Source organism: Eurypyga helias, unplaced genomic scaffold (assembly GCF_000690775.1).
Source record: "Eurypyga helias isolate BGI_N326 unplaced genomic scaffold, ASM69077v1 scaffold14240, whole genome shotgun sequence".
Taxonomy (NCBI): domain Eukaryota; kingdom Metazoa; phylum Chordata; class Aves; order Eurypygiformes; family Eurypygidae; genus Eurypyga; species Eurypyga helias.
Window position 1 is genome coordinate 41,462 of NW_010227788.1, and position 26,904 is coordinate 68,365.

Consider the following 26,904-nt stretch of genomic DNA (forward strand, 5'->3'; position numbering starts at 1 on the left):
GTGGCGAAGCTGGTAGAGCAGCACAGCACGGTATTGTAGGCGAAAGAGACAGTGGCACCTATAGTGAAGGTTTCCTAACTAATTCAATTGTAAGAACCAGTTTTGTTTGTTTTTAACTAGCTAAACTTTCCAACAAATGCCATGGAGGACAACGGTCTTCCTGTGCTCTTGGTGGGAAAGAGAAGGGAGATGTGCCTGGAATGCAGAACAAGTAACAAGCAGTGAGAATAAACACACTTGTAATGATAATGACAAGTTTTCATAACCAGTACAGTGCATTCATCTCCAGAACCATGAATTGGATCTAAAGATCTGGATTTTCATCACTCCTCTCCTGTTCAGTTACTGAGTCTCCTTCATATCTTCTTTTCTTCTTGAGAGACATTCTAGACCTGTGCCTCCAGCTTCCCTACAGAACACTGTAACCACCAGGCCAGTAGGCCACTGGTGTTTCCAGCTCTGGATTTTGGAACAAGGCACCTAGGCATAAGAGATTACATATGTGTTTTAGGAATTGAGGAGGAGAAAATAGGGCTTGGAAGCCTGATGGTTGAGGTACTCACCTGCACTTAGAGGCCCAGGTCTTTGAAATACATGTGAACCTGAACACAGAGAAGTCTGCCAGACCTAGTTCTCAACATTCTTGGAAACAGTCTTAAAATAGTATGCAGAATCTTGGTTCTTACATGTACAAAAATAGATGTGTGATTTTTCTTTTTTTTTTTCAATCTTGGCTTTTTCTTAATAGCATTAGTCTATATTTGAACATGGGAGGAATACCAGTTACCTTCGACTTGTTTTATTGCTTTATGAGATTAGTCGACCTAAAAATTAGATGCTGTTACCTCTTCATTATCAGTTACCTTTCTTAGATTATCATAGCTTTTGTCTTCCTTTGTTTTAGGGATTCTTATTCCAGTTCTTCTACTTTGTTACAAAATGTCAGAGCCATAGAATGAATTTTCTTGCTCTTGTCCTAAATAAGGGGGTTTTGTTTTTCTCTTTTCTCTCTTGCTTTCCTTCATTCATATCTTGTATCCTGTTTTCCTTCCTACTTCTTGCTTTTCTCCTCCTTTCAATTCCTCCTCCTTTTTCTTCCCCAGTTCCAACTCTTGTCAACTGAATGAAATTATCCTTGGATGACAGTATTTTTTTTTCTGTGAAACTGACTGCTCCAAGCTATTCCTGCACACAGAGCATTCTTTTCCTAATGTGTTGTTGTAGATGGACTTTTACGTGTGGCTAGGTAATGCGTGGAATTACCAAACTTGGCTTTTAGTTCAGCCTTTAAATTGTACAGATCTCGATACCTTTTCCATGTATGAAGTAGTACAGGAGAAATGTAGAATATTTTAAATTGCTAAAAGAAGTTGATTTGCTAATGATGCAAATACGGCCAAGTATGTTGTCCCTGTACCTTTTGCCTATGGTGTTAGCAACTTTAACCTTGAAAATAAAATTCAGCTTTAGATGACTAAATTCAGCTGTTCTGGTTAATCAAATTATGTAGAGCATTCCTAACTAAGATTCTGTCACGGTTTTACATTGTTCACTGTTTTCTCTTTTGATGTCCAGTTCGTATTCTAAGGCAATATGGCAGAAATGCTGTTTTCCCCCTTGTGGTTTGGTGTCAGAATATTTCCAGGAGAGAAGAACTGCTGACTGTATGAGACTGTCTTGTCTGATGCTAACTCTTGTGTTCTGTGTTGTGTAGGCTATCAGGTACTAGCTCCCACTGCCTATTACGATCAGACTGGTGCCTTAGTGGTAGGCCCTGGAGCAAGAACTGGCCTTGGTGCACCAGTGAGGTTGGTGGCCTCAACTCCTGTTATAATCAGTTCTGCAGCAGCACAGGCAGGTAAGTATTTGATCCTGTGTGGAGTTTTCTTCCACTCTTGTACTGGATCTTAGCAGTGCTGTTGGTTATTAGTATCTGATATTGTTGATGCGTTTTGTATGCATCTACGAAGTTTTCTAGTTGTGAAGGATATACCATATATGCTCTCTTTCTTATTCTGTTGCCACCCTTTCTCTGGGATGCTGCTGTTTCTCAGAGAGATGGTTTTCCTTTTTTAACTCAAATTTACAGTCCTCTCCCCATGCATACACAGGCATGTTTCTGCAAATGTTGTTGCTTGCCAGATACAAACATTTCCCCTTGTCCTCTCCCCATGCATATAACACGCACTTCTCATCAATCCCCTAAATGGTGTCCTCTGGGAAGCATCATTTCATTGCTTCGGCCTGGCAGAAGATGATGGAGTGCTTTGGGGCCTTGCTATGCTTTTCTCCTGAAAAGTGTGGCAAGGAAAAAAAACCTATAGAATGGACAGCAGAAGAGGAGAATTAGTTCTGTCAGAAGTCTCTATTTTTCTTTTTCTCATCAGTGACATGGTCTGGTACTACTTTACTGAACCATTGTATTTGTTGCATTTGTTAAATTAAAATCCAAAATGCTAACACCAGATTAATCTGTTCAGAAAATCACATTTGAAGTTAAGCTATAAATTGCTTTCTCTGTGCAGAACTCGCTTCTGACATTAGTAGCTGAAGATGTCTTTGAATGACTCTTAGCTGCAACTCTGGATATAAAAGTACAGTTCAGTAAACAGTAATGTCTTGTATGTTACACTGGAAATTCCCTCAATTGCATTAACAGTTCTACAGCCTTGATTAGCCTACAACATATGCTGTCTTCATTTTTTTCCTTGGGTAATTAAGACTCTGTAATACTCTAAAATCTCATTCAGCCCTTTAATATGTGAATTTCTGCTTATTTAAGTGGGCCTTGAGAAAATAGTCCATTTTGAGTCAGAAATGTTTGAGACAGTAATTATGATTGAAAACCATGTGTTTTACAGCTGCAGCTGCTTCAGCTGGAGGAACAGCAAACAATCTCGCGGGAGCCACGAACGGTCTATTTCGGCCACTTGGTGCCCAGCCACAACAACAGCAACAACAAACAAATAGTAGCCTACAATCCAATTCATTTTATGGCAGTAACTCTTTGACCAATAACTCCCAGAGCAGTTCCCTTTTTTCCCATGGTCCTGGCCAACCAGGAAGCACATCTCTTGGCTTTGGAAGTAGCAGCTCTTTAGGAGCAGCTATCGGCTCTGCACTTGGTGGATTTGGCTCATCAGGTAGGTTATTAATATAGTGAGGAAATTCTGTGAGACGTTTATGTTAAGCGACAAAATGTATCTGCATCAGACATATTATATACACATACATTTCTAAAAAGAATGCAAAAATAGGTCATTCACGTTTAAAACAAATTATAGGGGAAGAAAAAGGGTTTTTTAAATTCACTTGGGGTCTGTATACAAGATGCATATTTGAAGAATATTCTGTAGTCATAGATATCTCCAAAATACTTTTCCATATTGAGCAGTGTACTCTGCCCCTGAAGTTTGGGTTTAGTAAACTTTTTTGGTTTTGAGGAAATCTTCTGCGTTTAAAATAACAATTGATGACTTTTGAGATGCATTCTTTTGTTGTAGTTTTCATGTAAAGAAAATTCCTAAATAAAAAAAAATTAAATAGCGCATGGCTTTCTAAATTTGATCTAATATTGAAGTGTTTGTTTCCATAACATCTTTATGAGGATTTATAGAATGGAAAGACTTAATGCCCAAGAATAGTCCTTGTTAACCTCAGTGGGTTTAATCTTAGATAGATTTAGATAGGTTTAATCTTAGAAGCATAAATAGTTCTGTGCAGGTTTGGGGCCTTTAAATTATTTCAATAGATGATCCTAAATGTTATCAACCTATTTGTATTTAAAAATAAGATTAAAAAAAAAGAAGAAAAATTAATGTTGCCATCAGTTCTCTGCTGTGTGGCAGAAATACTATTCTCAGTTTTTAAACATGTAAGGTAGGTTTTCTTCTATTTCAGATTCAGTATTAGCAAGGGAAGTGAAATATCTTTACTAAAGAATATTTCCTTTGACTATTAATCTCCAGGTTACAGCACTGAATTGCTTATTATTATAATATTTTAATTATAAGCACGCTCCACTGATTTAATCTTACATGTCTTGCAGATGGCTAAAAGTTGGAGGAAACTTAGGTACTCTAGCAGTATTCTTCTCAAAGTTAAACATGCCAAGGGAAATAATAAAAGACTGAAAAAAAATTTTGAAGGAGAGATTATTACAAGATAGCTTAATATGTAGGAAAAAAAAAAGGAAAATCATGTCTTTCAGTGTTCTAGCATGATTTGGTAATTAAGAGGAGGTGAATGGTGACATCAAACATACTGAATACCAGCACAGATTTTCTCAGTGTTGTTTTCCAAAAAATAATCTGAAAAATGATTTACTTTAATGCTAGGAAATCCAGAATAAAGTTCTACACTGATCCTCTCTAATACCTGTTTTTAAAGAGTGGAGTAGGAGGCTAAACATAACCATCTTAAATAAAATGTAGCGTGTAGTCAGTCAGTCACATAGTTTGTTAATTTTCCATAATACCACAGCAGGTAAAATCTTATTTGCAGAGTAACTGTGCTATCCAAGTGCTGTATTTGGTAATATAATTTGTGCTGAGCTACTAGTAGCATTTCATAGAATTTGTAGCGGCTGTGTTTCACTCTAGGTACAGTTTCATTTCATTGATAATGATAATGAGCATAATTATATCTCCATATTTAATGCAATGCACCCATTTAAGTCTAGATAGAGTAGTTTTAGGTCATAAAAGTCTTTATCCAGCATTATAACCAGGACCTCCATAGAATACAAATTTTGTTTCTGTATCTACTTAAGAAGAATCAGCGAAGTTCTTTCTGGCACAGGAATTAAAGCCTTTTTCCTGTAGCAAAGGTCAGTTCCAGAGCTTTATCCAAAGCATAGACAGCATACGCTGAAATTTTCCAGCAGTATCCTAGGTGATTTAATTAGGGTGGTAGTTTCCAGAGGGAAGCAGGAAGCCTATGCTTTTGCAGTTTGAGAAGTGCTGATGAAAGGTGCTACCCAAACCTAAAATATTTTTAGTAGTATTATTGGAATAAAAGTATATTGAAAGTGCCCGTCTGCCAAGTATAAGTTGTACTTGCCATAGCAGCCACTTAAAGAAATGCTTCCTGGTATCTTTTCTTAAAAAGAGTTCCTGAGCTGTGTGCATATGAATTGAGTTACACAGATAAGTACTTACACAAATGGTGTTAATGCATGTTGAGGCAAATTTAAAAACAAGTTGAATTTTTTTATTTGCCAAAGTTTCAGCTTTGTAATTTCCCTTAGTGTGTTCTAAAGGTTGAATTTCACTTCAGGTGTAGCCAGGAAGAGTGACAGATGACAATACAGATATTGCCATTATGTTTTCAGTTGTTGCAGGGGGAAAAAAATAGCTCTGCAAAAAATGCAAAGATGAGCATGTTTAGCTGAATGACTGAACAATAATGTAAAAAACAGGAAGAGGCAAGCATACCATATAAGTGGCTGTACGTCCTTTACAGTCTCTGCTTTCTTATTATCAGGTTACTCATACTGTGTTTTAAAGGTTTAGGTGCATGGTAAGTTACTGCAGCTTAACAAGTAACTAAGAATTAGATCAACTAGGACAGTTTTCCAGGTAGGTGCCTACCGCTGGCTTGTCACGAGTGAAGTTACACAGTGGTGAAGAGGGGCAATTCAATTTACCTTCTGGGTTTTGTGAACTTTGCATGTGCGTGTGTGAAAACGCAGCTCGGCTGGTTCACGGTAACTTGTTAAGCTGCAGTAATTTAGCTGAGTAAGAAACCCTGAAAGAAAGCTGAAGTTTTACGTGGCTTTTTTCATGGTTGGAAAAATAACAATCTGTCATACAGCATTGTATGGACAGTCGCAGGGTTCACCCGCTGAGCCACAACCTGTAGAGCTAGTCTCAAATCTCGAGATTTCTTTCAACTGTTTTAATTTGCTCTTCTGGTTTCTTATTCTCCACCTCCTTGCCTAGTTAGTCCAGTATCTTTTCCTTCTGGCTTCTCCTCTAGTATGTCTGCTGTCCCAGTTTCCGGGCAACATTTGTCTCTCGCTTCCCCTCCCTCTCCCAAATACATTTTTGCTTGTACTGTGTCATCATCAGCCTACTATTCCAGTCTTTTTGCCCCACAGTCACATACACCTTCTATAGCTTAACTTCTCTTCAGATCTCCTTTCCTTTCATCCTCACTCTCACTGATTTTGAAAGTGCTTGCCAGTTTTCTCGCAGTCTCCTTGTTGGCTCCTTTGTCTGACCTTTCTCTCCTCCTGGTTCTGGTTTTTCTCCTGCCCCCACCTCCCTTCCCCACATTTTCCCTGGTCTATTTCTTGTGTTTGGCTTTTGTCTCCTCTGCATTTGAAGCAAAAACTTCCTTTCCACACTGCCTGAAGGGCCTTCTGAGCACAAGGTGGGATCTTGGACAGCACTTTCAGAGTCCATTTTTGCCATGGCACACAGAAGCCTGGAAGTTGAATTGCAGGGAAAACCCCCATCAGTCATCTCGTATGTGCCATGTATGGACAGGAGTTTTCAGCTATGAGTCTGTAGCAGATCTCTGCTGAACTTGTATGAACTGTGATTTTGCAAAGATTTTTAGCCTAATCAAAGACAGCACTGAAAAGGAGTGTCTCCTGTTGCTAGCACATTCGTCTGAGTACATGAAAGCATTAACTTCTCAATAATAGCTGGATTATTTTGCTAAGGATAAGGCATCTTTCCTTGCCTGTTTATTTTGAAATGGCAGTGTTGTTTGGGTAGAACTTCATTGAAAAATTTGGTCCAAGCAGGTACCTGCCATGAAGAGTATTAGCCATGTTACTAACGATAGGAGGAAAGAAATTAGTGTCTTACAATGAGAAGTGTCAGGCGGCTGTGAGGGTGGTCAGCTTTAGTAGGAAGGTGCCTGACAGAGGTAAAGATTATGGAAGTATAAATTGACCTTTTCCTTTTTAAGTTGAAGTAGAAATCAATTTTCCAAATTCACCTTAAGAAGCATCTTTTTGTTATCAAAATATCCATGATCTTGGTTTTGTTCATGAGTATAATAATGCTCCAGCAAAAATAGCCACTCTAATATTTTGCTAGTATGCAACAGATACTAGACTTTAACATTTCTAAAAACTTGTTATTGTTCTCCTAATTTGTCCTAGACCGTCCATCGCCCTGCTGAATGCTGCTGTGCAGGATAACCAGTCCTTCACTAACACACTCTTACCCCAAGCTTCATGTCTCATTTGACTTTCAGAAATATTGGTAGCAGTAAAATTACATTTTTATTTTCTTGCCTTAATTTTCCTATCCCTGCTCTGCTTCTCATCTTCTTCTTAGCCTATTCCTCCTTTATAATATCTCTTTCAAAACACTTCTTTGAGAACCATAATTCTGGTAGGGAATTTTAGGTACTCATTTTTTTTCCTACAGGTGAGGGGTTCAGAAACAGCTGAACAGCAACATAATTTCCTGAACCCCATAAACAACAACAACAACTGGTTGTCTCTAGCCTTTTTCCTGAAATCAAGTGTCACTGCCTGACTAATAATTTACGGTGGGAAACAATGATCAAAGAGTTTAGTGGAAATATTTTTAGAATAATTTGTTCTGTAAAGTGACAGTGTAATCTAATCTCAAATTCCATAATTGTCCCAAAGCCTGAAACCAGGCGGTTAAAACAGAGTACTGCAATATTGCTGTGAGAGTCTGGAGTGAAATGTTGAAAGATGTGGGCATTGGTGGAATTACTTATCAGTGGTATGTTTATACCCACTTAGATTTACTTAAAAGCATGTGTGGTTATCACAGTAATTGTCTTTGTCGTAACGATTGCTGTAATTATTGTGATCGCATCTGTTGTTGCCCAGCTGTAGTTGGGGATAGGTTTTATTCAGTTGACACTGTGTAATTAGGGTCTTTTTATTTCTTCTTCAGTTGGCAGTTCTGCAAGTAGTAGTGCCACAAGGAGAGATTCTCTATCTACTAGCTCTGACTTGTACAAAAGATCTAGTAGCAGCCTAGCACCCATAGGGCAGCCATTTTACAATAGTCTGGGATTTTCCTCCTCTCCAAGTCCAATAGGCATGCCTCTGCCAAGCCAAACGCCAGGACATTCACTTACGCCACCGCCATCACTTTCATCACATGGATCCTCATCCAGTTTGCATTTAGGTAAAAAACAAAACAAAAACAAAAAACCAAAAAAACCACTTTTTGTTTGTATGTGTGTATGTATTTCTGTGTGTAAAATATATGTTGCATAAGAGATGTCACATTACCTTTGCTGTTATAAACAGTTCTGTAATGAAGAGGGGCCGTTCCTGAAGGGTGGAGAGCACGCTCAAATGCTCATTGATTTGACAGTGGAGGGCACTCAGCTTTTTGCAGTATCGGGCCCAAACGTGATTTCTCTTCCCTTGCAGAAGCCTGATAGAGAGCCCAGTAAGATTTATTGGTCCTTTGTGTGTTGTGTTTCTGCAGTATGACAAGCAAAGGTGCCTTTTTTTGTTTTTTTCCTACTTCAGTGTATTACCACTTTGAGGTCATTTTATGATTCTACTGTGTTTAGCAGTGAAGTGACTTTCACTGCTGCCCCTTACCATGATAAAGGAGATAAGGGAGCAAAGCTCTCAATGTAAAATGTATTGAAAGGTGATTTTTGAAGCAGTGAGCCTATGACCTCATGGCCCAGAGGCTTTGCCAGGAAGAGGATAGTTTATCACTAGGTTGGTGGGGAAAAAAAAAAAAAGAAAATGCACTTGTGAAAAAAGTAGCAAAGGCTTTGTCAGTGGTTGCTCTGTTATTGAATGTATAATTTAAGGAATGATGATAGTCTTTTAGAAAACTCCGGAGCTAGTTAGATGACATGGGAGCTCAACCTTTTTTTTTTTTAAGAAAAAAAACCATTAAAATTAAATTTAAAAAATCTAAAGTAACCCCACCACAGCCTACAGTATATTTAGAAGAGAACACCTCTAACCTGAGGTTTCTTGATAAACTTTCCCTTTTGCTGCTGCAAATGCTTGGGGGCATTTAATTTGGATGCTAAAAATCATGCAATAAACCTGCATTTAACTTCAAAATTGAGTTGCCTGTTGCTCCAGTAACTACTTAGTGCAGTTTTATGCACATGATGGACAACCTGTACTTCTGTTAGTGCAAATAAAGCAGGAAAAAGCTGTAAAAGTGCCTAGCAAAAGAGGCTTTTTAGGAATGTGTGAGTGATCTGTCTAGCGAAGTTGAAAAGTAATACCAGTATCTCACATTTACAGTTCAGTATTCCCTTCACGGTTAAGTGCTGAATACCCAAAGTAAAACTGGGCAAGGGGATGTTTCAGCACGCTTTATTTTTTTTTACTTACCTTTTTTCCTTTTTCAGGTCTACAAAGTGCACCTTTGGGCTGAGACCAAGCATGGAAAGTTTCAGCCCAAATGGAGGCTTTTGAGAAAAGTTCTGAACATCTGACAATGGGGTTATCATGGAAATCTTTTTCTTTCTTTCTTTTCAAAGTACTCTCACGATAGTTTTCATATTGCTGAAAACTATACTTAAAACCAAATTTTGGAAGGCATTATCTAAAATTCAAAACATTTGTGGCGTTTCACGTTCGATAATCGTTAAAATCCTTTTTTCAATTTTGAGAACATGAGCTGCAATCAGTATAGAGGATTAGCTCTGTCCACAGAAATGGTTAAATCCTGGTTTTAATCCACTTCGGGCTGTTTGACAGTGTGAATTAAGCATAACAGTTTGTTAAAATCATGTACTAGATCAGTGTGTAAAGGCCAGAATGTACAGTTGTACTCTGAAAACTGACACAACCTCAATGGCTTCCATGTGTACTGTTCATCTTCCAGATGAAATGGGCTTTGACTACGGGTAAAATTTTTGCTACCTCACCGTACCAATCTGAAATCTGAAAATTGAGGGCTTCTGGATTTTTTGCTTTTACAAAATTGCAAGTAGATTTTTTTTTTTACCATTTCCTGTGCCCTGTCCTGTCTTTGCGCAGTTACATCCAAGGTGCGCCATCACAAAAAGTTGGGCAATTAATTGTCTGTCCTGTTAAATTTATTCTGGTGTGTTCGTCGACCACCCTGGGAAGCATTTGCTTTGCTTTCACATGGAAAAATAAAAAGGCAGAGCTTTCTCGCCACATGAGAAGCTATAACTGGAATCAGACAGGGCGCGTCTTCTCAGAAGGGTGTGATTGTCACGCAGTCACTTTTCAGAGTAGAACGACGTAAGTTCATGTCTGCATGCACTTTCCTTGATACTCTGATAATGCCTGTCAAATGCAGCTCTCCTTCCACCTACAAAACCTGTCCTGCCTGCTTGTATCAACAGGTTCAGCTGAGTTTTAACACCTGTTTTCCAATGGGCATCGAACTCTGTTGCTCCAGCCACCAGAATACTAGAGCACAATACTGGGAAAGGATGCATGGTTTTATAACCCCTTTGTCAGACACTGCTGCCATTTGTAGCTTAAAAGACCAATTTCCCTTTTACAAGAAATATGTGATATTTTACTGGTTTTATCTCTCCTTGCCAACTCTTACCCAACATCCTAAAATAGGAATGTGCTAATTACTTTGTTGTAGTGGCAGTTTTCCTGTATTTGAAGGGATTTGTCAGTTGCCTGTAACTGCTTCTGTACTGTAATCAGTTGGAGCAGTAAGGTCATGAATTTGAACTACCCTTTCACTCCCAGGGACAAGAAACTGTGAGAGCATGTATTCTTCACAGGTTGTTAAAAAAATCCTTTTAGATTGGTAGTGTTTGCTCTGATGGTACATTGCAGCGTGTTAAGGGTTTGGTGTAGAGTAGGATTTTCAAAATACGGGCAGTTGGAAGTGGTTATTTTGTGTTGCAAGCCAAGCTTGTTAGCAGTTTAGACTGATGTTTTATCTGCAGAAGTGGTGATTCTGGGTAAGAGTACAGGCCCCTTAGCAAGACAGTATGGGGAGCTTGGCCTCTGCTGTCTGCCTACTCTGTAGGGCTTAACCAGGCATAACAGGCACTTGCGCTGATTCGTGAAATACGCATATATATATGCATATATGTGTAATTCTGTCTTCCATATGAAGATGAAATTTTTAGCTGAGGGTGAGATGAAGTTACTTTTTTACAGATGAACAGTAACTTTGTAGAAATGAAGTGTTTCTACACTCGTACCTGTTTTACTAGAAAATAATGCTGTGGACTGATCTAACAGCTACTGTGCAGTAAATCGGTTTTATGTCTTGGGTAGAAACGACTGAGGAAAGGCTTCGGTAATAAGTACTAACAGGCTAATACTATAAATAAATGTGCCTAGATCTAGTTTTTAATATTTTTCTTGTTCTCCTTTACATTAAATATGCTATCCATATTAAAGGAGTTAGTAGTTTAGCATGTGTTGTGTCCTTGAGTCTTAGTAAGGCTCTGGTTTAGATGGTCTGTATCCCATTTATACGTCTGTGCCCCTTCTTACTTACGGGCTAGCCATGGAGATTCAGGTTCAGTTAAACTGCAGAACAATAGTATTCATTGCATCGGGGATCGTTGGTTTGCAAGATCAGAAGTGATAGCTAAATGGTTATCTGGAGAATGAACTGCATGCTTTATTCCCCACTGGTTTGTAATTGTGAGGCTATACAAGGCCTGATAACAGCCTTAAAATGTCAGTGTTTGCAGACATGTTTAGACTTAGGTGCTTTGTTCAGGATGGTATTTTCCCCAATAACTCTTAAGACCTAGGCTGTTACCTTTCTAGCTTGCAATCAGAATCTGTAAAATAAGCGTACTGAGCTCTTGAAGAGCATGGGGATGCCTTAAGCTAACCAGGAGGATTTGGGTGACTAGAACTCAGATTTCAGTTTTCATTTCTAAGCTGTTCACAGTCAAAAGTTTTCAGGAAGGAGACGAGGTGTCCTTAATGTCCACACTAATGCTTTGGTGGTTTTGGACTGAGAAAGTGATGAGTACAACATGAGGACAAGAAATTAGTCCATTGTATACAAGATTATATCTGCATATAATAAGTACCTATGGCAATATGCTTTTATTTTGGGGGGTTTACTATTTTTCAAATCTGCAAAGTTGCCACTGAACTATAACTGCTGCTGTAATGAAAGGTTACATGAAAAGAAAAGCTAATTACCTATTAAATGACTGTTTTTATAATAGCGTCCAGGGTTTTACAAGGTTAAGCTTTGTGTGCTTTTGAAGCATGACAGGTTCATCTAGGCACAATGGGTATGTTTTCAGCCTTCCTGTATTATGGTCCTGCTTAGTGTGATTGTTTTAAGTAGTTTCGCAGGCTATACTGGAGTCTCCCTGTTGGCAGCAAGGTCATTTTACAAGCCTTAAAAAGAGGTGCTTCCCAAATCAGACTGAAGAAAGGCTTGAGAATCCCGAGTGCGAAATGTCTTGTTACATGCAGTTCTACTACACATATATAGCATATTTTGGTGAAAGCTACCAAGTTTCTAAATTTCTGTTCTGATTGCAGGATAAATTGTCACATTTAATTTACACTTACATGAAGGCTCACTTTAAAAAAAAAAAAAAAAGGCTGAAATAATTCCTGATCCACATGTGTAATTCTGTGACGGTGTGTGCTAATTAAAGCCATGCTTGTGAGCATATAATGAAAACTATCCCATTAGTTTCTGACACAGAATTGAGCATGTGATCAGTGGAGCAAGAGAGATCCTGCAGCAGAGAAGAGGCCTGTAAGACTGACTTCCTTTTAACCGGGCTTTGCTGCCCTCCCGTGGCATTAAATAGTCTTACTGCACAGTATTTACAGGGCAGCTAGGATTTCATTCATATATTTAAACAATCGAGATGAGAAATACCATGATTTCGGGTGCATAATTCTTTGTTCTTTAAAAGGCTGTTCCAAGAATAGAAATGACTGTAGGACAAACATTACTCTGCATACTGCTTCACCTGCAGACTGTTGGGTTTCTTTCGGTCTGTTAGGATGTTGCTGTTGACTTTTTTCTGGAAATAGTGATTGTAAATGGAAATTAAAATGATAGTTAAGAAACTTTTTGATTTTTTTTTTCCCTGACCGCAAAGAATTACAAGACTTTAATTTTAAAAGAAAATCTAGTAGTTCTAAAAAGGTATTTTGGGGCATAAAGTATTTGCTTATACGTACCACTGAATTTTGCAAACTAACTGTAAATAAATACTAATTGTTTCTATTTTAGGGCATAATCCTATACAGTACAAAAATGTGATGCTTCATGTGTCTTGCAGAGCACTAAGATCTCGGTTTCTGGTATTGCAGTTTGACCTTTAGAGAAAGGTACTTTGTCATTAATACATTACCAGCCCACTGTAACACTGGTGTTGCCTGGCCTTACACATACTTGGAACCAAAAGAAGGCTTGGCTGGGGCACTGATTTTCCTTTTTATTTTTAAATTGATTTTGTAATAGAGCACCATTCAAACAGCACATACTGCAACTTGTTTTAAAATCAAATGTAGATAATTCTTCTGTTGGCTTTGAAAGGGTTTTCAGTTCCTATGTCACCTTCTAGGTAATTTGTAGGGAACTTCCAATTCATACTCGATCATTTTAGTGCTGGGGTTTTTTTAAGTTGTAGGATTGAGGTTTCTAGGTGGGAATTATCTTTTGAATATTTCTGCTTGTATTCTTTTCAATATCATACCGTACTTGCGAAAGATACTTTGTTTCCATGCTTATTATGATAATTTCTGCCTGTTGTAGAGAGGAGGGGGAGTTCAGCATGATCTGAACTGAGCAGGATGTGAGGAGAAACTCACAGGATGGAGATGATAGCTCTAGGTGGAATCACTAGCAAAAAGGATAGTACCTAAATGTAGGAAGGCAATTTGGTTTTTAGAAAGTTGAGAAAGACAAAGTGCAGCGAGTGTGGTGAGTGTTTTTGTAGCAAGCACAGGACTTCATGTTTCTAATAGGAACTTCAGTTTGATATATCTTTGGTTGGTTGAGAATTAAGTACAGCATTCTTAGTTACTTGTTCTGGAATTTGACATTGTAGTGCTTACAAGAGGTACCAGATTGAAAGCCTGGGGTGGTAAAGTTGTCAGATACCCTTGCAGAACAGGTACAGCATGACAGGAGGCACCATGTGAGCCTCCTCAAAAATACCCTTTCACACTCCTTAAGTTGGAAAGGTAGCTCTGGAGGGACTGAAGGGTAGTTCAGATTTCATGGTCTATTTTGAAACAATTGGCTAACTTCAAGGCTACTAACAAGGGTATAAGTCAGCATTACTGGTGAAGTGGAAATCTTCCCATTAAGCTAAAGTCCACCCAGTTCTAAAGTTTCTGTAAGTCTGGGTGCTCACTTTATTCTTACAATGACATTTCTTTTCCTGGTGCCCTTCACATAAAATAAAAATGAGGAGGAGAATGGTTTTATTTATTGGAAGATAAAGCTATCTAACTCCTCCAACCATAATGAGGTAAATACAAATAACAAGGTGACACTGTTGTTCTCTTTGGCTCCAGGGTGTATCCGTAGTTCTAGTACACTTAATGTTTTGCTGTTGCTTATTTTCCTTATGGCTTTTACTGACAGAACTGCTTCCTTGTAGGAGGACTGACAAATGGTAGTGGTCGCTATATTTCTGCAGCACCAGGAGCTGAAGCAAAGTATCGCAGTGCGGCAAGTACCTCCAGTCTTTTTAGCTCCACCAGTCAGCTCTTCCCTCCTTCACGCCTTCGTTACAGTAGGTCTGATATTATGCCTTCTGGACGTAGTCGATTGCTGGAAGATTTCAGAAACAATCGTTTCCCTAATCTACAACTAAGAGACCTTGTTGGACATATTGTTGAATTTTCCCAAGACCAGCATGGTTCTAGGTAATTACAGTAAAGTTAACAACTTTATCAAAGCAGTAAATGCTGTTTTGTTACATTAACATCAAACATTTGAATGAGCTGTTAGTCATCTTAATACAAAGCGTGCCATTAATTGGAGCCCGTGCTCTTACACTGACCTTTCTCTTCTCTAGGAAATTTCATTATTAAAGCAGTGTAAGTTTACCTGCTTGTAGAAGTTCTCAGTGTAGAAATAGCCTCATAACTAGACTTGTAAACTCAAGTATTTAGGTATCAAAAAGGCATTATTAAGAAAACAAAATATCTGGCATCTGGAATGTAAAGCCATTTTTCAGCAATGCATCATCAGGTACATGGTTATTGTTATTCCTTTCATCTTTAATCCTTTTCAAATGAAAGTTTTTAAGTACAATTTTACTGAAATATATCCTTTTTATATGCAAAGGCATTACTTTCATTTTAATAAGTTTTATAAATGTTGAATACTTGCTTTAGAATTTTGAGGTGTCTCATTGAAACCGCGTTTGAGAAGTTTTCCTGTTGTTTATGTAAAGCATAATGTACCTCTTTTTGCACTTAGATTTATACAGCAAAAGCTGGAGCGAGCTACCCCAGCTGAGCGCCAGATGGTATTTAATGAGATCCTGCAAGCAGCATATCAATTGATGACTGATGTGTTTGGAAACTATGTAATACAGAAGTTCTTTGAGGTAAGCGTAACGCTAAGTGTATGAAGAGAAATGCGAATGAAATGCTGTAAAATCTGATAAAATTTAACTTTTTTTTAACATCGTAGCAGAATTCTACTGGACTTTTACCGCAGAACCCAAGCATGTAACACTGCACACATGTTTTCTGTTCTGTGGTCCCTGCTTTTCTCATAACAGGCACAGTTTCTCTTTACACTGGCAGTGCATACGTTGGTGAACATTGGTGAATGTTCAGGCTGCACACTCAGGCTTCGCAAACCTTTTAGTGCAATTTATGCAGGCTTTCAGCAGATGATGGGGAACATAAAGATCTGAAGGAGACTTTTTACTGGTTACTGCATCTTGGTAAAGTGTGGGTCTGGAAAATCCTCTTGTACCCAAATAAATAGCTGTGTGAAGTTCATCCAGTGCTGTATAGGAAGAAACTCACATAAAACATATTGAGGCAGGGACATCATAAGATACACCCAGTAATACTAAAACTAGTATATATAAAACAGCTTTGGTTTTTGTTGAAAACTATGGGATAGTGTGGTTTAGCCTCAGTAAGCCACCGAGTACCAAACAGCTGTTTGCTCGCCTTTCCCACACTAGGATGGGGGAGAGTATTGGAGTAAAAATACAGAGAACTTGTGGGTTAAGAACAGTTTAATAACTGAAAGTAAGTGAACTAGAATAATTATACTAGTAATAACATAATGAAAATACTGATACTACTAGTAATAATGATAATATGTAATAAAACAAAGAAATGAGGGAAAATAAAATGATACAACTGATCAGCACTGGCTGATCGATGCTCAGCCAGTTCCTGAGCAGCAATTTCCATTCCCAGCCAACTCGCCTGGCTTACATACTAAGCATGACATTTGATGGCATGAAATGTCACTTTGGGTCAGTTGTCTGGGCTGTGTCCTCTCCCAGCTTCGTGTAGAGAAGAAGCTTGGAACAAAGATGTAGTATCGGAAACTGAAAAAGCCCCTGACTTGGTATAAACATTGCTTATCAGCAGATAAAAACATTAGTGTTACCAATATTCTTCTCAGCACAAATCCACAACATAGCCTTATACCAGCTACTGTGAAGAAAATTAACTCTATCCCAACCAAAACCAGCACAGGTTAAAAAAGTTTCTTACCAAAGAATTCCAAGGTTTGACTTGAAGCAGTACTTGTCTTCTGGAAAAAAAAGTTCTGTGTAGGAAATGTATCCAGCATAGTGTACTTTAAATCGAGGACCATATCAAAGTATCTGGGTGGATAGAAAGTGGAGCTGGAAAATGTCCAATAAGAAATAAAGTGGTTGTTGTAAACAGGAATGTAGTTTTTAATGGGTAATCTACAAAACAGTGTGCTTGCTCACTTGGTTTTTTACTTGCTCTTCTTTACAAGTCAAAATAGCTTCTGAAAAGCATGGCTGATGTGGTATGCAGAATCTTGATCTTGCTTGAGGGTCATCAGTTGCTGGTCTTTTCCATGTTAGGGTGGATGGGTACATATATAATCACTGTTGACCGATTGTCATCTTAATTCTGTGGAAGAGTTCTCAAGGAAGAAGAGCACTAGGCCTTAGTAAGGGACTTAGTTCATTGTTTAAGTAGGAAGGTGAAGTTGTTGAGCTTTCTTCAGTCTCTTAGGTGACTACAGGTGTGGGGTGTCACAGTTCTCAGCAGTGCTGCCTGGACATTGCTGGTGCTACACAGCTGATTGTCCAGGTGATCACTGTGTGGTCTCTTGGACTGTGCCAACCCAGCAGCTTGCGTGGGGATCTGGGAACAGGATAATGTGTGTTACTATGAATCTTGGCTGGCCTCTGTTCTGCTCAGCATGAAGCAGCACAGAAGGTGGTAGTAGCACCCTGGAGGGAATAATATGGGCAGGAATTAGCTACTGCTGAAAAATGGTGATTGAATTATACTCTAATGCAGCCCGTGTACAAAACCATTTTGATGTTGTGTGGCAAAGCCCAGGTATTTCTACATTTCCCAAAGTGCCCATGGTAAGAGTGGTCCTTCAAGCCATATGAAGTTACACAGAAGCTACTTAAGGGATCGAAATGTTTCCCCCCTGCCCTCTCCTGTTACAGCTTGCTTGTTGTCTATCAGGTGTAGGATACATTGACCCACACAAATTTGAGATTCCGGAGAAAATATGATTTGAGTTAATATGGTACAGTAATCTGTAAATTGTCTGGTGTAATTTGTTTAAACAGACAGTCAAGTCTGAGCTGCTTTGATCTCTTCTGTTGTCTTTTAAGGTCAGGTATTTGATAGCAGGTATGTGACTAGAATGTGGAATGTAACAAAACGTCACATTTAGAATATAAAAGCTTCTGGTAAATATACTCACTAAAAATGCAGAGGGAAAAGAAATTATTCAGGGTGCGCAGTAAACCTATGTGACATCATGAAAGTACTTTGGCACGTAAATTCCAGTGTGCTCCATTATGTCTTCCTTTGTTAACAACATACTTCTTTCCTCACAGTTTGGCAGCCTGGATCAAAAGTTAGCCCTAGCAACGCGCATACGTGGTCATGTTCTGCCGCTAGCCCTACAGATGTATGGTTGTCGTGTTATTCAGAAAGCCCTTGAATCCATCTCACCTGACCAGCAGGTAATTGTAAGTTAGAGCAATACCTTCTTTTTGGTTTTTTCCTTTTTATTGTATTCATCTTTTTACTTGCTTAAATTGTTGATCATTCTTCTCATTGTGAAATGCCCTAGGGACTAAGGTAGTTGTTTAAATTGCTGTAAACCACCAGTGGATATGAAGTTTGGACAGTTAAGATGAAACTGAACATTCCTTGGGGGAGGGACAACAAAACATTGTAAAGGCAAGGATAATCTTCTTTTCCAGAATGAAATGGTGAAAGAGTTGGATGGTCATGTTCTGAAATGTGTGAAAGATCAAAATGGAAACCATGTTGTACAAAAATGTATCGAGTGTGTTCAACCCCAGTCGCTCCAGTTCATCATTGACGCCTTCAAAGGACAGGTAGTGTTCTCTTCTGTAGGGTTGCTTTCATTTGCAGATGTTTTCCCATCATTTGCATATACGAGCTAGTGTTTGACACTTTGCAGTCAGCTTGTTTTAAACAGGATAAAAAAGGGATGATGGAACGGAAAAGCTGGTGAAGAGACAGCTAATGTGCTGTAAAAAGATGAATCTGTTGGAGATGAGGCTGTAAGAAAGAGCAGTTTGGAATTGTTATAAATTCCAGTAGGGGTATTCGGCTTAAGGGCAGGCTTTCTGTTCTGTGATATGCCATTTCAGATTTCTCATCAAGTGTCTGCTCTCTAGCATATATTTTTTGTTAAAACTTTGCATTTTCTCCTTAGGTTGCAAGTCTGTCTTTGTGTTTCACAGTTAATGTCTATTATTGAGGAAATACTTTGAAGAAATATACTGGTCTGTTCCCTGCATTTGGGCTGGTGTTAAGTGAAGGGGGGTGGAATTTATGTAAGGTTGGGGTTTTTGTTTTGTTTCCAAGAAGGTTACTAATGTAAGATTGGTATTGTGCTGCAAGCTACAGAATGTGCTGCAGCTCAATTAAGATTTTAATATGCTGAGACAAACGTGTACTTTTATAGACTCGGAAAGTTGTAAAAATCTTACTAACTTGGCTGTGCGACTAGATTTCACTTTAATGGGTGGCTAAATGTATTCCTTAACAAAATATACAATATCCTTCTTCACACATTTTACTCACAGCAATACCTGAATTATTACTGTACATGGTAGTAAATGGCATACCAAGGTTTCTACGGTCAGGTCTTTTGACTTAAAAAATTGTGTATGGGGGTAGATGAGATGCATTTTCTAAACTGTAAATAGAACCCCTTGACTTAGATGTGGCTGTTTATTTACTGGACATCCATCATCAGCTCCAAGTACTTATATATAAAAGATATTAGCTAGTCTGAAGTGGGAAATGAAAAACACCACACTTCAGTCATGACATGTAACAATCGCCTGCCTGCGTCATTTGGATCGGTGTCTAATCAGTCAAGATTGTGTTCAGTTCTGACCAACACTAACTCTTAAGTGTTTGAGTCAATCCCTGAAACACAAATCTGGCTTCTGGAGAAGCAAGGAAAGGGAATAAGCAAGATTTTGACAGTATGTTTTGAATACTTTCAGACTTTGTAACAGGGAGCCTGATGTATATGCTGGAATGTGAATGAGTGAAAATCAGCCACAATAATAATTTCACTCTTTTTTAAAAATTTCCAAATCTTAAGATACGAAATGAAGTGCAAAGTTAAAGCTTGAAAGATGAACAGTGCTTAACTAAGGGTCTTACTTCCAGGCATTCCTTTGCAGCTAAGTAGGCTGGAAACGTTGCAACGAAAACATGGGTTCTTAGCTGTTTAATTACTGAAGTCCTTGACACATGCAAAAAACTGCTTTTTCATCTTTTCCTGACTTTTCCTGGAGATGGAATTCTGATATTGGCAGTCAAAACTTTTTTATAGAAGTAGTTGGCGTGTTCACTGCCAGCTGAAACAAGGTAATATCACTGTATCTGTAAACTTCAGTTGCTTTAACTTCAGCCTCCAACCCTGTTTTAAGGTATTTGTACTTTCAACTCATCCGTACGGCTGTAGAGTAATTCAGCGTATTCTGGAACATTGTACCGCTGAGCAGACTTTGCCAATCTTGGAAGAACTGCATCAACACACAGAACAGCTGGTGCAGGTCAGTCTGTAGACTGATTTTTTTTTTTAATGCATTGTAGAGCTGCTTTGTTATTGTCATAATTTATTCCTATTTCTTAGTTTAAGAAATAGTCTAAATGCATTTGCCTCTTTAGTTTTGTAGACATTGATTTCTTTGTTTTTCTTTCCTTCCATAGTTTTAATGAAAATGAATTTGGAAGTTGGGAGGCAAAGAAGATATAAAAAGTCATTTTCTTACACTTTTGACTGTAGCTTGGAATATACATTGTAAATGCACAGAACTAGTATTTTTTTATTGCAAAGATTTCCTTTTTGTAGTTTATTTTGATTCACTCAGACATCCTTCAGATAACTTGTAATAATGTCTAAACACAAATGCCTTGTCAAAAATACACGTTGCATATTCTTCCACCGAAAGGGCATCTTTTAGAAAAGAAGGCAAAAGACCTTACACAGTATGATTTCCTGTCTTGATCACAATGAGTGCTACAGATGGCTTTGAAATTGAATCAGTTTAAAATACTGGGAAGGGACTGGGTGTTCAGTAGTAATTTCCACATATAAAAAGGCAAGGATTGCCATTTGCTACATACTCTGTCTAGTTGATTCCTCAGTGGTTTCTTGTATATTCAAGTCTCTAGTTAAAACGTAACTGTTCGGGGGAACCAGAGTTGAGGGAGATACTATGGCTGTTAAGGGATGATGAACTTAATTTTGAGGACTTCTTTAAGAGGATAAAAGGTACTCTAGCAAAATGCCGGTTTTACAGATTATTTACATTTTACATGTAAATGTTGTGGTCCATTAAGTAATTCTTCATGCAACATTACATCATCACTTTGTTTCTATAATGATGATGTTCTTGTATTTTTCCTTATATCTGTGAAAATATTAATTTGAAAGTTTATACAAATGCACAAAAGCTGTGTGGATTACTTGGTATGAACACAAAAGAAAATTGAAGTCATCTTATTTTCAGGATCAATACGGAAATTACGTTATTCAACATGTTCTGGAGCACGGTCGTCCTGAAGACAAGAGTAAAATAGTTTCAGAAATAAGAGGAAAAGTTCTAGCTCTGAGTCAGCACAAATTTGCCAGGTATTGCACAGCTTTCACTAACCCTTTCTACTATTGGATTTATCAGTTGTGTTACAAAAAGGATATGATAGGGGTTTTTTCTGTTGTGTAATTTGCCTCCTGAAGTTCCCTGTGTGTATGGAGATGAACAGTAGTGCTGTTCTTATATTGGGTTTGGGGAAGGTAAATGGTAAATGTTGTTCTGTAGCAAAACAAGATTCCACAGGTTGATGGGATGGGTTTGGTTCACCTTTTACAAGTGCAGGGAATGGGTTCCAAGTCCCTGTATGAGGATCCCTAGAGCCATGTGAAAAGCTCTCCCAGAACTTGCTTGATTCGCTGGTGATAAGCTGGGGCTTCCTGACTGTCTCAGTCCAGCCAAGCAGTTCCCAAGTGTAAAAAGCCTTAAAAGGAGGTGGTTCAGCCTGACAAGGATTTTATCCATTAGGACATCTCAAAGATTGTTGTAGGACTCCTGAATTACTCTATTAGAATCTAAAACTCATCCTTCAGTGCTTTTTTGCTGAAATGCTGATCATGTGCCTTCTGTTGAGGAAAACTCACGCCGAATGCATCCTGGATGATGTAGTGAGACTGACCCCTCATGAACACTAAGTAGAAACGCAGTGACATATGTGGGCATTTGTTTTATTGATTGTATGCAAACTAGCAAGTCTCTCTGGATTTTATTTTTCTTTGCCTAAATAGACATGTTCATAATTTATGTCCTCACAACTTGTTTAACTTCTGAAGCACAAACTGGAGACTGGAATCCCTTTGCTGTCTTTGTAAGCACTGATGGCCTTTCCAGCTTCTGAGATACCTGGAAGGTCAGAGGCTTCCTCTACCAAAAGAATACTGGACAGTATCTCTGATCTAGGCATGCTCCTGGAAAGCACCTTTCTTCCAAAAGCAAGAAGCCTCGTATCTTTCTCTGTGTCTTAAGAGGGCCCACAACCAAAAATAGATGTACTAGGATACATCTGCAACCTGAGATCCAGTGTATCTGCAGGTCTGGTGGAATCTGTCTCCTACAAGATAATAAGAATCAGAAAATTACATTTTTTACGTGCGTAGTAGTGTATAATCCTTCAACTTCCTCGATCTTACGGACAAAAGATGTTGAAATAGGGACTTGAATCCTTTACAGAATGCTCCTCAGCGGCGTTAAGACACTTGACCTGTTCAGATAAATGTAAACTTGCTACTTAAAGGAACGTTACGTAAGTCACAGAATGCATTGGTCTTTGTTTTTCAGCAACGTGGTAGAAAAATGTGTCACTCATGCTTCCCGTGCCGAAAGAGCTTTGCTCATTGATGAGGTGTGTTGCCAGAACGATGGTCCTCACAGTGCCTTATACACCATGATGAAGGACCAGTATGCCAACTATGTTGTTCAGAAGATGATTGATATGGCTGAACCCGCGCAGCGGAAGATAATAATGCACAAGGTATATTTGTTGTATGTACTTCTGTTGGTTCAGAAAATATTATCTGTCCTGATTTTTTTTAACTCTGCTGGAGTACCTTTCCCTCCATATGTTAAACTCACTAGTTCTGTAACCTACAACTTGATTTGTAAACGCTGAATTCAGTGGAGCTTGATAAAGCAGAATATATTCAGGTCTCTGAGCACTAAGCTAAAAATGTCAACCTACCAAAGAGTTCCAGAAGCTGGATTTCATACCCTCTCTTTGTACCAGTTTTTCTGTGAAGGTACTTTTAATGTAAAAATGTACTATCTGTCATCTTTATTAACGTAACAGAAGAAATACAGGTTTCTCTTTATTTGTTGGCTGCTGGTATAAATCCATTCAGCAGTTCCCCCGGGGGATTCCCACACTTCCTAACACATGGGCAAAAGTGCTGTTGCCATAATTGCCCTGGGCTATTTAACACAGGGCCTGGGATGTTCCTGCAGTCAGCAACAGGACACTCCCACAAAAGGGTGCCTCCCTTTTCTCTGGTGTGTCAGTTGTTTGGTGAGTCACAATCACCAGTCTTATGTCTTTCCAGAAACTTCCATGATTTTGAAATAGAGGCTTCTGACATTTTTTACGTAACGTTTTTAAAGTGTAATGACCTCTGCTTACGATTTTTGAGATGGAGAGAAAAAAAATAATGGGTTTCTTCTTACAGATTCGACCCCACATCACAACTCTGCGTAAATATACCTATGGGAAACACATTCTGGCCAAGCTGGAAAAGTATTACCTGAAGAACAGTGCTGATCTGGGGCCAATTGGTGGACCACCAAATGGGATGCTGTAAAAGACACAAAGAAATGGAAGAAAAATTGAATTGTGAATGATCAAAAGATACAACTTAACTATAAATGTTCTGATTTTTTTAAATCTATTTATTGACTTTGTTCATCCATTTGTAAAATTTTTATTCTTGTGTATATTTTTGGGGAGTGAATTATTAAAAACAAAAAAAGAAAAAAATATCTCCAGCCCTGATCCGGAGACCTATCAGATTGGATGGCTGGCAAAGCACAGAATGCCTGTATATGATGTAATTGTATCAAAATAGCTGTCACATATTTTGTAAATTTTTACCTTGTAAAGTCACTGAAATAGTTTTTAAAGGGAAAAAGTACAGTATTCTTTTAATACACTGGCTTGCAATCTGGTAGGTCTACCCAGCATCACAGCACAACAGGTTTATAGAGTTGTATATAGAATTAATCCTTATTTTTTCCCTTTTGTGTGAAGTCTTTTATACCAGATGAAAATTGATCAGCTGCATAAACATTATTTAACATGTTGAAAAGTTAAGTTGTATTTTGGTGGTTCACAACACACTATCCAAATAATAAACGGGGCACAGCCAATTGAAGTAGGGAATAACAGAACAATGGAAACTGTAAAAGACTAGCTTTTATCACTTGCTGTGGATATAGTTTGGGGTTTTTTTTTTTAATGGTGCCCTAAGGTTTTCTCTAGCGATGTATTAAAAATAAGTGCTGTACATAGTTATATATTTAATTGTTGTACAAGGTAGAGGGCTTAACATGATGGTGGTACTTCCACTCGGTAAAGTACACTGTTGGGAAAAGGAGTGAACCCTGTATTAACTTTACAGTCAGTTTTACAACAGGAAGAGTAGAGATTTGTATTTTTTTATTTTGCATATAGAATTGTAAGGATTTGAAAGTGTTGAGCGTTTATTTTGCTTTCTCACCGTAGATGCAAAAAACAGGGATTGATGAAGAGAAAAGGGGCCACTGAAAAGTAAACTTGATAGCTCAACATTTAAGCATGATTAAATATTCAGATAGCTTTTTTGCTTCCTATAAATATACGCATTGTATACGTGTAGTTAATAGGTGTAAGTTTACAGTTTGAAAACAAATCTCTCGTTTCAATGTTTATTACAAGCCTTGCTAATTTAGTAGTGATGCTGACTTTGGTTGTACAGATGTACATTTGTAAACCTTCATGCTGTAAATGTAATTTGTTTTACCCCTTTTGGGACAAAAATTTGCATTTTAGTGTATATTCATACCCCCATTCCCTTTTCTCCCCCTGGCATATAGTGTTGTATAATGTAAATTTATTTCAGCGAATCAAGAGTGATTTTTTTAAAATTCTATCTTTATATGGTTTCAGAAATATGAACCGGCTTTCTTTTTATCTATTGTGAGAAACATTGTTTTGTTTATAACATAGCTGTTGATTCTGTTAATATGGACACTTTGGGAAATCAGTCTGTTCGAATTTGAAGTCGGGATAATAAGCATAGTAAGAAATGGACTGAAATATTTGGTTATCTCAGAAACCAATGCTTCTTCCATCTTAATAAATGTGGCATGATTTTTTTGTACAGAAGAGTACTGTATTTTTGAATAGCCTTCTCCCAGCGTAAAGCAAATATGTATGATACTGTCGATTTTTTTCTCTGGACATAATAACATTGTAACAGTAACATAAAGATGATGTACATTTACAAGCGGCCTTATGTACATTTTCCCAATGATCTTTTTAAGGCAGAATTGTGACCATATGTGTATAATTAAAATCCTTTTTAATCCTTTGCCTATGGAAATATTTTGGAAAAAGCTTACTTTGTATATTCAGTTTCTGAAAGATAAAGAAAGTGCTTTGTATGTTGTTGAAGTAAGTATTTTGTGTAAGACACTTGGATGGCTTAACCTACAGTTTCGGTCAATGAGATAGTTTGAAAGCAATGTCTTGAGCACTGATGTTACAGCAGGGGTCTGATGATGAGGAAGGAAAATAGTAGTGGTATAAACTTGTCTAAGGAATTCTGTCGTATCACTGTATCAGTTTTACATAAATCTTATTAAACGTATACCCGAGGCGCTACCTTTTTCAGTGGTGGCGTTAAATCGTTAATAGGCAAACGAGAAAGTCCGTTCTGGCCTACTTGCAGTTTCTGCATCTGTCATTTAGTGCCTGCATTAAGTGATATAGATGATGAGTTATTTTTAGCAAGCACACTTCTAATTGCCAAGTAGTTTTCGCATGGCGGTTCACAGAGTTCCTCTGGAGAGGTACAAGCCCTGTCACTGGAGCCAGAGCTTTCCTGTAGTCACACAAAGGGTGACTTTTGAGCTACTTCCTTGTACACATTCATTCTCACTGACTGTTTTAACCCTGTGTACAAATGCTGTGTGTTATAATCCACACAGCTGACCTCCTCTTCAACAAGTAAGACAGTACATGAGGCTTTTGGGCATGCGCAGGCAGAAACTGAGAATGTCGCAGTACTTCGTCCCGGTAGCCCTTGTGCCGTGGTTGAGTTTAAACAGTCCTATAACTGCCATCCTTGGTGCTTTCAGCATCTTGAACATAATCATCCGCTTGCGTTCCTGCAATCATTCTGCACAAATTCTCCAGGAACATGAAAGTCGCTGTTTTTTCCTTTTCAACTGTTTTATGCTTTGGGTAGAACCACTAGACTTGCTCAAGTATCGCATTTTGATGCAGATTGTGTATGGACCAGTTTGAGGTTTGACTCCAGGTGGCTCGTATTGAATCATGTAATGTTCACCTGTATATACTGTAAAAATCAAAGTGTGTGAATAACACTGTGTGGAATACATCTGGTCTTGTGTTTGTTTTTTTTCCTGTAGGAAACCAGCCGTTCTTTACGTTCTCAGTCGCGTGACTTGCCTGCTATCTGTGGAGCTCAGCTTTGAGAAGGTACCAGATTCCTGGTGATCCCAGGGGAGTCGGTCAGTTACTGGATCGTTAAGTTTCGAGAGGTCAGTTCGGAGCAGCTAAACCTTCATATTGTGTTACAGAACACTGTTAGCGATGGTGTGGTTAAGGCTAAAGCCCGACGACAGCTTCCTCATACACCACGGGATCCAGGATGGTTCTTGAGCATTTGGGAGGGCTGGGATTGTTTGCTGTCTGTGGCATCATCGCATCCACTCTCCTTTCTGTCACTGCCAGGATTTTTTTTCAAAGGAGCGTGTTTAGCTTAAGGTACAGAGCACAGTGGGGTGTGGAACTGCAGGGCAGCGGGTGTGCTTTTTGGTGTTCAAGTAACTCACTGCAGCGGACTCTTACAGGCAGAACAACCCTAACTACTGCCTTGGTCGCTGACTGCGAGATCCCCTGTGATTTTTGTCAGAGTAGGGGGAAGACTGAGGTTTCTGGGGGTGTAACGTCTTGGT

The 26,904-nt window shown here is 38.4% G+C and overlaps 1 protein-coding gene across 5 annotated transcripts in view; it reads left to right on the top strand.

The window, feature by feature from the left end:
• The window catches only part of LOC104513998 (pumilio homolog 2), a 46,531-nt gene extending 22,852 nt beyond the window's left edge, over positions 1-23,679 (top strand). For 3 of the 5 annotated variants that reach the window (XM_010157513.1, XM_010157522.1, XM_010157547.1), the window contains 11 exons: positions 1,715-1,858; positions 2,862-3,143; positions 7,893-8,129; positions 14,539-14,806; positions 15,366-15,495; positions 17,980-18,108; positions 18,352-18,489; positions 20,068-20,193; positions 21,154-21,275; positions 22,513-22,705; positions 23,394-23,679. In XM_010157513.1, the coding sequence (XP_010155815.1) occupies positions 1,715-1,858; positions 2,862-3,143; positions 7,893-8,129; positions 14,539-14,806; positions 15,366-15,495; positions 17,980-18,108; positions 18,352-18,489; positions 20,068-20,193; positions 21,154-21,275; positions 22,513-22,705; positions 23,394-23,525 (1,901 nt within the window). In that variant the 3' untranslated portion in view covers positions 23,526-23,679. Of the gene's footprint in view, positions 1-1,714; positions 1,859-2,861; positions 3,144-7,892; positions 8,130-14,538; positions 14,807-15,365; positions 15,496-17,979; positions 18,115-18,351; positions 18,490-20,067; positions 20,194-21,153; positions 21,276-22,512; positions 22,706-23,393 lie in introns of all 5 variants that reach the window. The other 2 variants (XM_010157538.1, XM_010157530.1) reach the window with 2 other exon arrangements.
• Positions 23,680-26,904: the final 3,225 nt, after the last annotated feature.